This window comes from Suncus etruscus, chromosome 7, assembly GCF_024139225.1.
Source record: "Suncus etruscus isolate mSunEtr1 chromosome 7, mSunEtr1.pri.cur, whole genome shotgun sequence".
Classification (NCBI taxonomy): Eukaryota; Metazoa; Chordata; class Mammalia; order Eulipotyphla; family Soricidae; genus Suncus; species Suncus etruscus.
In genome coordinates, this window is record NC_064854.1 from 6,916,732 (window position 1) to 6,928,478 (window position 11,747).

The following is an 11,747-nucleotide window of genomic DNA, read 5'->3' on the forward strand; positions in this document are numbered from 1 at the left end:
ATTTTAATCTTCAGCGATGCTCATTTGTCATCTTGGTCAAGGTAAGCACATGCTCCAGGGATCTCAGCAGCATTATTTCCCCCCCAAGAATCCACACCATAGACCACAGGGATTTGTTTTAAGTAAGCTTAGGTCCCAGGTGCCACAAATTACTCTTAGCAACTACCCAACCCTATTATTTCCTTCCTAACTAATGTAATTTTTCAGTATTGTCAATATAGAGGACTTTGTTCAAAACCAGAGTATCATTGTTAGTATTTAGAGGCTTGAGGACGTGACTCTACATACCATCCCTACATTAACATGGCTCTTACATGTTTTTAACAGCCAAATAAGACAGTAACAAGAGAATAGCGAGAGTGAATTAGGACTACTCTAAGAGTCCACAAGTAAAGATTTTTTTTTCCTCCATAGCCATCATTTCAAACGGCAAAATTGTTGTGTTAGGGGGTCCAAGTCTGTGAAGAGGAGGAGGAGAGCAGAGTTATGGATCTTCAGCTGATAGCATGGCCAGGTAACCTATGGACAACAGAGCCTGCCCTCCTACCTTTTTAGTCATTCACTTATGCAATAAACAACTGTTATGTGGGTGTAGGGGAATGACAGAACAAAACCAGCAAGAGCCCTGCCCTCAGGGATCTGAGGGCTAGTCACAGGTTAAACATTCATTCATTCATTCCACAGTTAACAGTTCCATTTTCATCAATGATTATTATTGAGCAAGCCAGGCAAGATTCTTGTCATCCAGGGCATACGTTGCCGATTAAGCAAACAAACAAGATAGTCTCAGAGAAGGAAATACTAGAAAAACACACTAAGACACTGAGCTGGGGAAATTAAGGAGTAGAACAGTGTGAGGAAGGGTGAGGGATTGGAGGGGGAGGAATGAAGCTTTCCACTAACTGTTAGGTTAGTGTTAGGTTCCACTAACTCTCATACTTCCTAATTATACTCCCTTGAGACAGCAACCATACTGGAGAGAGGCAAAGCAAAACTTCCTGTCTATTCCCTAACCTGATCTTTGAACTGGCAGATGCATGAGCTCATTTATTGGCTGTTTGGTGGGTTGGTTGACTCTGTTTCATGCCTTGAGACAAGGTGGGCCGGGTAATTAGATGACTTTGGACTCCCTTATCCTGGACTAAGGTTTGTGGACCAATTGGTTAAGTGAATAGATGATAAATGTGAGCCCTCGTAGTCTGGAGTAAGAGAGAAGGTGGTTGGATGGATGGATGGATGGATGGATGGATGGATGGATGGATGGATGGATGGATGGATGGAAAGTAGATGTGTAAGTGAACAGATGGATGGCTAGGTAGATAGTTGAGTAAATGGACAGATGGATGGATAGGTAGAAGGATGTGTGGATGGATGGTGGTAGGTAGGTGGGTGGATGGATGGATGGATGGATGAGTAGATGTATAAGTGGACAGATTAATAGCTAGGAAGATAGTTGGGTGGATGGGCAGGCAAATGGATGGATAGGTAGATGGATGTGTGGATGGATGTGTGGATGGATGGATGGATGGATGGATGGATGGATGGATGGATGGAAAGTAGATGTGTAAGTGAACAGATGGATGGCTAGGTAGATAGTTGGGTAAATGGACAGATGGATGGATAGGTAGAAGGATGTGTGGATGGATGGTGGTAGGTAGGTGGGTGGATGGATGGATGGATGGATGGATGGATGGATGGATGGATGGAAAGTAGATGTGTAAGTGAACAGATGGATGGCTAGGTAGATAGTTGGGTAAATGGACAGATGGATGGATAGGTAGAAGGATGTGTGGATGGATGGTGGTAGGTAGGTGGGTGGATGGATGGATGGATGAGTAGATGTATAAGTGGACAGATTAATAGCTAGGAAGATAGTTGGGTGGATGGGCAGGCAAATGGATGGATAGGTAGATGGATGTGTGGATGGGTGGGTGGGTGGATGGATGGATGGATAGATGGATGGATGGATGGATGGATGGATGGATGGATGGATGGATGGATGGATGGATCTATGGATGGGTGGGTGGGTGGGTAGGTGGATGATGGGTGAGTGGATAGATGGGTTGGTGAATAGGTGGAAGATGGATGGGTGGATGGATGGGCAGATAGATGAAGGATAGCGAATGAATGGGTGGAGGACAAATAGATGGGTGATGAGTCGGTGAATTGATTATTCAAATAGATTGATAGGTAGATAGATGAATGAATGATAGGTAGATAGGTGGGAGAATGGCCAGATAGATTGACAGGTAGATGAAGGGTGAATGGATGGATAAATGGATGGACGTGTGGGTGGATAAGCAGACTGTTGGATAGGTAGATGGAGAGATGGATATATAGATGAATGGGTGAATGAATAGACAAGCGAACAGATGGATGGATGGATGGATGGATGGATGGATGGATGGATGGATGGATGGATGGATGGATGGATGGATGGATAAATTAGTGAACAGATTAGGAGTAGATGTATAAGTAGACAGATGGCTAGGTAGTTGGGTGAATAGATGGAAGGATGGATGCGTGAATGGATAGATGGATGAACAGACAGATGATGGCTGAATAGATGGAGAGATGGATAGTTGAATGGGTGAATGAAGATAAACGTATGGGTGGATAAATTTGGGTGGATGCACAGACAGCTGGATAGACTTAAGATGGTAAATTGGAGGGAAGGACAAACATGGCCCCAGGGTGGCCATGGGCTGCAGAGGAGGAGCCAGCATGTATTTCCTTATGGGGAAGCTAAGGCCAGTTAGTTGCTCAAGAGAACACCAAAGAGCTTTCCACGTAGGCGAGCCTCCTAGCCTCGCGGGTCTGGGCCCAGCTGGGACGCCCAGGCAGGGGCTTGGGCCCGGCCCAACTCCGGTCAGAGGTCACGGCCGCCCAAGAACGCCTTGACGAGAGCAGGCCTGCCATCCTGCACCGCGCATGCGCAGCGCGGGCCCCGGCCCCGCCGGAACTGCGCCTGGCGCTAAGGGGGGCGTGGCCAAGCGCGGCGCGCCGGGCTGAAGGGGCGTGGCCAATTACACGGAGTAGTGGTTGACTCGTAGCGCCTGGCGCTAAGGGGAGTGGCCAAGCGTCCAGGACATGGCGCTGATGGGGGCGTGGCCAAATGCCCGGGCCCGCGCGGAGGGGGCGTGGTCATCCGCGCAGCGCCCGGCGCTAAGGGGGCGTGGCCTTGCGCTGCGCGCGGCGCTAAGGGCGGAAGTCAATTCCGGCCGGGCCGGGCCGGGCAAAGGGGCGGGGCCCGGCGGCGACCTCGACTGCGTCTGCGCACTGAGCCGCGGGCCGGGCCGGGGGCCGGAGAGGCTGCTCAGTGCTCCTTCCTGGGCCGCATCATGAAGATCTGGACCTCGGAGCACGTCTTCGAGTGAGTCGGGCCGGGCCTGGGTGGGCCAAGGGGGCTCAGGGGGGTCAAGGGGCGAGGACTCAAGGTCACGACCCCGGGGACAGGCGCGTAGGCCCCAAGCTGGGCCCGGCCAGGTTGGAGCCTCGCCTGTCTCGGGGCACCCCGGTTTTTTGGGGGCCCCCCTCCTGGGTGCTCGTGCCGCTCAGTTCTGGTCTTGTAGTTTTGCTGTGTGTTTTTGCTTGATTCCCGCCTTTTTCCCTCTTTTTCTAAGTTCATTTTCCTACTGTTTTCTCTTTTGAAGTTTTGGGGAGCACAGCTCGGCGGGGCTCAGAGTTGTTCACCCTGACCCTGCCTTTAGGAGTCAGGAATCCTGGCCATCTCGGGAGCAGCCTGTGGAATAAGTGTGGCTCGAACCCAGGTCAGCCCCGTGTTAGGCCAGAAGCCCTCACCGCTTTGCTGTTGCTCTGGGGCCCAGTTTTCTTGCTAACTGTCCTTTTGGGGGGCCCTGGGAGGCTTCTCCTCTCTACCCCATCCGTAGGGTGAAAACCTTCCCTCCCTCCCTGGGGACAGAGGCCCTACCTGGGTGTCACCCAGCCACAAGGCTTTGGGACCTGCCAGCCGGCCTCACCCTCAACTGGATGTCGGCAATACGCGCCCCAAATTCTTGCCTGGCCTGAGTCACCCACCAGGCCCTTGGGGCGCTCAGAGCCTTTTCTTCTGTGCTCACCGCCCTCAGCTCTCCTCTCCTCTCCTCTGCTCTGGATGCCCCAGCCTGCCTCCTTGCACCCATCTGACTCTGGTCTGTGTCCAAGCACGCCCCGCAGACCCTTCACCAGGACCACATGGCTTATCAGTTGTGGCCCCATCACACCATCCCTAGCACTCAACTTGGTTGAGAAATGGAGATTTGGGCTGGAGTGATAGCACAGTCGGGGAGGGGGGGGGGGGCATTGGCCTTGCAGCACGTGGCAGCCCTGGGACAGACCCTGGTTCATCCCCAGCATCCCACATGGTCCACTGAGCCTGCCAGGAGTGATTTCTGAGCGCAGAGTCAGGAGGTATCCCTGAGGGCCCCAGGGTAGCTCAAAAGAAAATACAAAACAAGAAATGGATATCTTGGGTCTTGAGAGAGACCAACCCAGGTTTGATCCCTGGGATCCCATACAGTCCCCTGGACCTGCCAGGAGTGATTTCTGAGCACAGAGCCAGGGCATCACAGGGTGTGTCCCCAAAATAAAACAAGAAATCGAGATCTGGGGTCTTGTGAGAGACCAACCCAGGCATTCCATTTGGCCCCTTGAGCATGCCAGGAATGACCCTCCCAAAAGATAAAAAATAAATAAATAAATAAATCAGACACACATAAGAAATGGAGACCTTGTTTGACCCGGCCTTGACCAGTGGAGAAAGGAGTGAGGCCAGGATGGATCCAATTGGACCCCTGCAGTGGGGACCTTTCCACGTGTTTCCATGAGCAGAGCTGACCACACTGCTAGAGTCCTGGTTCAAGACACACCTTTGTAATGTGGGAGCTACTTGCTTATGTGTCCTAAAGCAGCCTCCGGCCCATTTAGGGCCAGGTAGGTGTTAGCATCCTTGCTCGGGGGCTGGAGGACTCAAATCACAGCAGTTCACGTCGAGGACCTGTAATCTCCTGTTATTTATATTTCAGAGGTGGTGGAAGCTGACTCGCCATGGTATATGGCAGCGTGGAGCCAGGGAGAGAGAGAGGTTCTCCCCCCATGTTCATTTTAGATAGTTGCCTTGGTAACAATCAGAGACCTTGGCCTGGATCATTCTGTTGTGGGCACTGTTTAGATTTATGAAACTGCTCTGCGTAGGTATCAGCTTTGACGGCAGGAAAAGGCTGCCGATTACAAACTGAAGGAGGTTCATTTCTGTGATATTATATATTGGCAGAATGAAAACATCCAGAAGGCTGGAGCTGCGGCCCAAGGTTCTATATTATGGAAGGTTTTACAGCGTTCTTGCTGCCAATGGGACCCAGCTGCCAGGCATAGAATGCTAAAAAGTTGTAATAGATTAAAGCTGACTTGTTTTGCTTTAAAAAAAATAATGCCCCATGTAGTGCCAGTGATGGGTGTTCTCCCACCCAGTCTGCTGTCCATTTGGAAGCCCATTTGCAGGTAGGCCCAGAGCCAGTCTGCACACCTTCGGCTCTAAAGCTCACTGGAGTCCGTCAGTACCCAGTACTGGGTCACAGATAAATTGCAAAGGGAACAAATGTATCTGACCCAGGGAATGGCCCGAGGACTTGGGCTTTTTGCAGAAAGTGAAGATGCTGACAGTTCTGGCATGCTATTGCCATTTTCTAAATAAGAAGCAGGTACTTAATAAGTTAGAAAATAGCATATTGGGGGGGCCAGAGCAATGGCGCAGTGGTAGGGCATTTGCCTTGCACACTGCTGACCTAGGACAGACCTGGTGTCCCATATGGTCTCCCAAACCAGGAGTGATTTCTGAGCGAATAGCCAGGTGTAACCCCTGAGCATCACCAGGTATGCCCCCAAAAAACAAAGGAAAGAAGGAAGGAAAGAGAAAGATAGATAGATAGATAGATAGATAGATAGATAGATAGATAGATAGATAGATAGATAGATAGATAGATAGATAGGAAGGAAGACAGAAAAAGGAAGGAAGGAAGGAAGGAAGGAAGGAAGGAAGGAAGGAAGGAAGGAAGGAAGGAAGGAAGGAGGGAGAGAGAAGGAAGGAAAGAAGGAAGGAGGGAGAGAGAAGGAAGGAAGGAAGGAAAGAAAGAAAGGAAAGAAGGAAGGAAGGATGGAAGAGGCCAGAGAGATATCCAGGAAGGTAAGGCTTTTGCCTCACATGCAGAAGGTCCCTCATGCCTGCCTGGGGCGATTTCTGAGTGTAGAGCCAGGAGTAACCCCTGAGCACTGCCGGGTGTGACCCAAAAAAAAAAAGAAGAAGGAGGAGGAGGAGGAAAGAAAGAAGAAAATAGCATATTGGGTGTGTTTGGAATGCCTTTTTTTGGGGGGGTTTGGGGCCACATTCAGCGGCAGCGCTCAGGGGTTACTCCTGGCTCTGCGCTCAGAAATCACTCCCAGCAGGGTTGGGGAACCATATGAGATACTAGGGATCGAACCTGGGTTAGCAGCATGCAAAGCAAATGCCCTACCACTCTGCTCTCTCTCCAGCCCCTTGAGTGACCTTTTCAAAACAGAAATCAGAGTCAGCCCTTTGAGAAAAGCAGTGGCCAAAGCTTGGTGGGTAGGGCCACTGTTATTCATTACCTTGATCGGGAGAAAAAAATCAACTTTCATATTGAAATCTTTAAATCAACAAAGCCTTCAATCTTTTTGTCATTTCTACAGTTTCTGGCACCTATAAGCTCTTTTACACTTACTGCTTCTTTCTCTCAACAGAGCATTGAGTCAGACAAAAGAATGGATTATGATATATGGTTCTTGGTTTTTGTTTCTGTAGAACATAATTTCGTAATCGATTTGAACTAATCACTGGAGAATAGGCATGCTTCACATGCCGGAAGTGGATGGGGAAAGATTGGTTGAAAAACTGCACCATCTCGTCTTTCGAGGCAGTGCTTATACATAACACAGCAGCCCGCCCTGTGCTAGAAAAATGCCCAGGGAGTCTGTCCTTTTTGGAAATCTTGCCAGTGCCTCCAAAAGCCACCAGCAGTACAGAAAATAGTTTACTCGGGGTCAGCTAACTCCCTCTTCGCAGCTAGCTCTGTCTACCTGGTTGTCACCGTCTGCTTCTTGATTCCTTTGGCAGCCACCCATGGGAGACTGTGTCGACGGCCGCCATGCAGAAGTACCCGAACCCCATGAACCCCAGTGTGGTGGCGTGGACGTGCTGCGCAGGCATGTGGATGCCTCGGGGAAGCTGCACAGCCTGCGCCTGCTCAGCACCGAGTGGGGCCCTGCCAGCCATCGTCAAGTCTGTGAGTGCAGAAATGCAAGTGGGAGTGGAGAAAGAGCTGGAAATACCACACCGGGCTTCACAGGGGCCCTCAGTAAAATCCACACGGTGCCTTCCGAATGCTTGGGCCTGGGGAGGCCTGTCAGGCCTTCCCCAGGCAGGGAGAGGGGTTTAGGGAGGCCTTGAGTGAGGAGTACCATCTCAGGCCTGCACCTTTTCTCTAGCCATCTGTTGGATCATACAGACTGGCCCAGCGAGGTCATAGGGGCATCCCACTTCCATGCTGTTCTTGCTAGAAGATTGTTGGGGTGGGTCCATCCCAAGAATCTACCACACCCAGAGAAGCAGAGTGGCCAGTGGCTGCCTTTGAGGTGGAGATGGGGGGACAGCACAGAGTGGTGCTAGCTAGGATGCATTGTCCTCCGTGGCGAGCTAACAGTTGTGCGGGCCCAATATTGGTGCCAATATTGACAGCTCTGGGTCTGCATTTCACAGCCCATGGGCAGCCTGGTGCCCAGCTCTAGCTCCAGTTCCCTGGCCATTCTGTTTTCTCTGGGCAGCGTGCTATGTCCAAGTCACTTCCCTGCTCCAAGCCTGGTGATGGTGAAATTGCTTCTCCCAGATTAGCCTCCTCTCTGACCCTTGTCGAATTCCTTCAGTTTGGGGTGGGGGGGTTGTTTTGGTTTATTTTGTTGTTGTTTAAGATGTTAACATGTTTTTTTCCTTCCAAATGAAATATTGATATGCTTGTTAAGAATGCCTTCCATGGGGCGGGAGTGGTGGCGCAAGCAGTAGGGTGTCTGCCTTGCAAGCACTAACCTAGGACGGACTGCGGTTCAATCCTTCAGCGTCCCATATGGTCCCACAAGCCAGGAGCAATTTCTGAATGCATAGCCAGGAGTAACCCTTACTGAACATCACCGGGCATGGCCCAAAAAGCAAAAAAAAAAAAAAAAAAAAAAAAGAATGTCTTCTCTTTCTGAGTACTAATTCTAAATGTTTGACTTAGCTTATTGGTGCGGCGAGAACCAAAACATACGTACAAGAACATTCTGTAGTTGACCCTGTTGAAAAAACGATGGAGCTGAAATCCACCAATGTAAGTCATGGCAAGGGCTGGGCAGGACCGGAGCAATAGCAGAGAGGGTAGGGTGCTTGCCTGGCACCTAGCCCACCTGGGTTCGACTGTTCCTGGCATCCCCAAAGCCCACCAGGAATGATTCCTGAGCGCAGAACCAGGAGTAACCCCTGAGCATCGCTGCATGTGGCCAAAAAAAAAAAAATAATGAAGTTCTGGCTCCCCTTCCCAGGAAGCTCTAGGATTTTTTTTTTCATCTCATCTCAGGACACACACATCTACTCTCCATACAAGAAACAGATTGGCTGGGCCTAGCCATGGCTCTGCCTAGCTACGGTTCTCAGACTGACTTTGGGAATATTGCATAGTATCTTTCGTGTTGATGCTGCTTTCTCAAATACGTAAAAACAAGAGGCAGTCAACAGTTTAGTTCTTTGTAAACGACAGCTAATGTCCAAGTCGTAGCTGTAATTTTTTTTCCAGTATAGGTTGATGGCAAGATTCAAGTTTGTTTATCCAAGCCAAAGTCAATTACATAGAATCAAGGGACCTAAACATAAAACAGTCTAAACTCAAAGGGGCCTGTTACACTGGCAGGCCAGGGAGCAAAGAGTGGTGGGACAGGATGCACCCTGGGTCCAGTGGTGGAGGGAAGTCAGCACTGGTGGTGGGAAGGGCCCTGTCATTGTATATCTCAAATTCAACTATGACGGATTCTGTTGATCATAACTGTTTCAATAAAATAAAATAAAAAAAAAAATTCTGGTTTGTCAAATTTGGAAATGTTTTTCATCTTGGTCTCCAAAATAACTATTTTTTTTTCCTCCTATAGATTTCATTTACAAATATGGTATCAGTAGATGAAAGACTTATATACAAACCACATCCTCAACACCCAGAAAAGTGAGTAACCAGCAGTTTCTTTGAGAGAGTGCTTCATCATCTTGGCCGAGATATTTTTTTTGGGAGTGGGTGCACCGGGCCCCTCTACGGCAGGTGAGCCACATGTGTGCTTGTGTTTGTGTTCCAGAACGATTCTCACGCAAGAAGCCATCATCGCTGTGAAGGGCGTCAGTCTCAGCAGCTACCTCGAAGGCCTGATGGCGTCCACCATCTCCTCAAATGCCAGCAAAGTAAGTGGGGTCCCCAGCCTGGAGAGGCCTACACAGCTCCCCAGGTGAGCTGAGCATGACCAGTTTGTGATTGCAGGCTCTGGCTTAGCACCTTGCTTGCATCCTTGGGCTGTTGAACTGCTCGCTCGTACCTTGGTTTACTGTGAGACATGAAGAGTCCTCTCGCCCTTGCCAACCCATATTTGCCCTATCCTGAAGGCACAGTGTAAAACAGTTAAGGTCAGCAGTGCTGACTGCTCTTTGTTTTCGGACATGCTTAACACACATCGTCCAAAAGGTACTCCTACTTGCCTTCTGAGTTAGACTGGAGCTATATTGGGGAGCAAGAAAAGCCTGGGCCTTGTTTTCAGGGACCTCTAAGGTCCACAGTGTTGGTCACCCAGCAAGTCCTTCTGGTGGGCAGCAAAGGATGGGGGTGAGTGCAGAGCTGAGGGGTTTTGGAGTGAGGGATCTGAGGCAGCAGTCGGGGCTGGGGCAGCCACATGTGCAAAGGTCCTGCAGCAGAGCAAGGAATAGCCCTGAGCCAGGAGCTCTGCAGACTGGGTGGCCAGGTTGTTCTTCATGGCCAGGGCGCTGTCTTCAGGTCTGTCGTGCCCACTAGTATGTGGGAGACCCTACGTACTGTCCCTGGACCGCCTTTTCCTTCCAGAACATGCTCAGAATGGTTCCCCAGTTATGTGGAGGTATAACCCCCAAACAGGAACAGAGGGCCACTCTAACCATTAACTAAACGGGTATCGTGTATTATGGTAGGTTTTCAGAATCCCTTTTGAATCTGAGTACAAATTGTTTCTAGCCCAACTCAATGGCTTGAGGTGTTTGAAATATGATTAAAAATGACAAGATTGGGGCCGGGTAGGTGGCGCTGGAGGTAAGGTGTCTGCCTTGCAAGCGCTAGCCAAGGAAGGACCGCGGTTCGATCCCCCGGTGTCCCATATGGTCCCCCCAAGCCAGGGGCGATTTCTAAGCACATAGCCAGGAGTAACCCCTGAGCGTCAAACGGGTGTGGCCCAAAAACCAAAAAAAAAAAAAAAAAAAAAGACAAGATTGGGGGCAGAGATAGCACAGTGGTAGGGCGTTTGCCTTGCATGCAGCCGAACGGTGGTTCGAATTCTGGCATTCCCCCCCCCCACCTTCCCCCAATCCCCATGCCTGCCAGGAGCGATTTCTGAGCACAGAACAGGAGTAACCCGAGTGTCGCCAGGTGTGTGACCCCAAACTAAAAAAAAAAATCACAAGATTAATGATCATCATGACAAAGAGGAAAAGGTTGGGACCATTCTGTAGCTGCCCTTTCTTTTTACATTTACGTAAATGTTTTGATCTTTGAAGGGTCGTGAAGCAGTGGAATGGGTCATTCATAAATTAAATGCTGAGATTGAAGAATTGGCAGCTTCGGCAAGAGGAAGCATTAGAAACACCCATGGCGGCGGCCGCGGCGTTTGCAGAGAAATGATACTCGGCCATGGCAGCCTTTTCCCCGGGCGTCAGCAAACTGGCGATGTATTTATTTGTTCTTTGAGAAAGGACAACTATGTTGTAGTTTTTAAGAAAAAGAAATTTCTAATAAGCTGAACCAAGTCTGTGTGACTTCTGATCAATACCAAGTGGTGCAGGGCTTCTAACTCAAAAGGGACGGTCCATTAGTGTTGCTGAAATTACCAGCAGATTTTGAGGATTCCCAAGTGTTTACTGCAAAAACGTAGCAGTTTCTTTACGAACCAGAATTGCCTTGGCATGCCATGTCTCCCGAGGCAAAATTTGGCATGGGCTGCCCACTTTCGGGAAGTCTCCCAGCTTTGGAGCAAGCCAAAACAGTTCCTAGCCACCTCTTCACCACACCCATTTTCCCTGCCTCAGGAAGCATTGATCCAGCTCATGGGAGCTCACTGTAAATGGAGAAAATGTCTAGTCTGAAAATATTTGTCTGAGATTTGCTCTTCCGTAAATCACTATTGATAGCCGATTGATTTGGTACTGAAATGACCTCGTCGGGGGTGAAAATTATCAGATGTGGTATATAAACATGACCCAAACAGAAAAATGATTTTATTGTATTAAAAGCGTACTGTATTGATTTGCCAAAGTTTTGTAACTTTATAAAGCTATTTGCCTTCCTTGGATTTGTACTTTATGATCTAATATGCTGTACCGTGGGTTGGTTATGTTAACTGAAAAAAAATAAAGTCATTACCGGAATTTTGCAGCTCTCTAAACTTAAACAGCTGTTCACATCTTTCAGCATTTCACATTTGCTTAA

The 11,747-nt window shown here is 49.3% G+C and overlaps 1 protein-coding gene across 1 annotated transcript; it reads left to right on the forward strand.

Moving 5' to 3' along the window:
- The first annotated feature begins 3,185 nt into the window (after positions 1 to 3,185).
- Positions 3,186 to 11,052, forward strand: PRELID3B (PRELI domain containing 3B). The gene is given in 9 exon segments (XM_049776367.1): positions 3,186 to 3,373; positions 7,130 to 7,194; positions 7,197 to 7,276; positions 7,278 to 7,298; positions 8,286 to 8,375; positions 9,187 to 9,257; positions 9,385 to 9,487; positions 10,820 to 10,903; positions 10,905 to 11,052. Coding segments are annotated over 9 exon segments (585 nt in total). The 5' UTR covers positions 3,186 to 3,341; the 3' UTR covers positions 10,944 to 11,052.
- Positions 11,053 to 11,747: the final 695 nt, after the last annotated feature.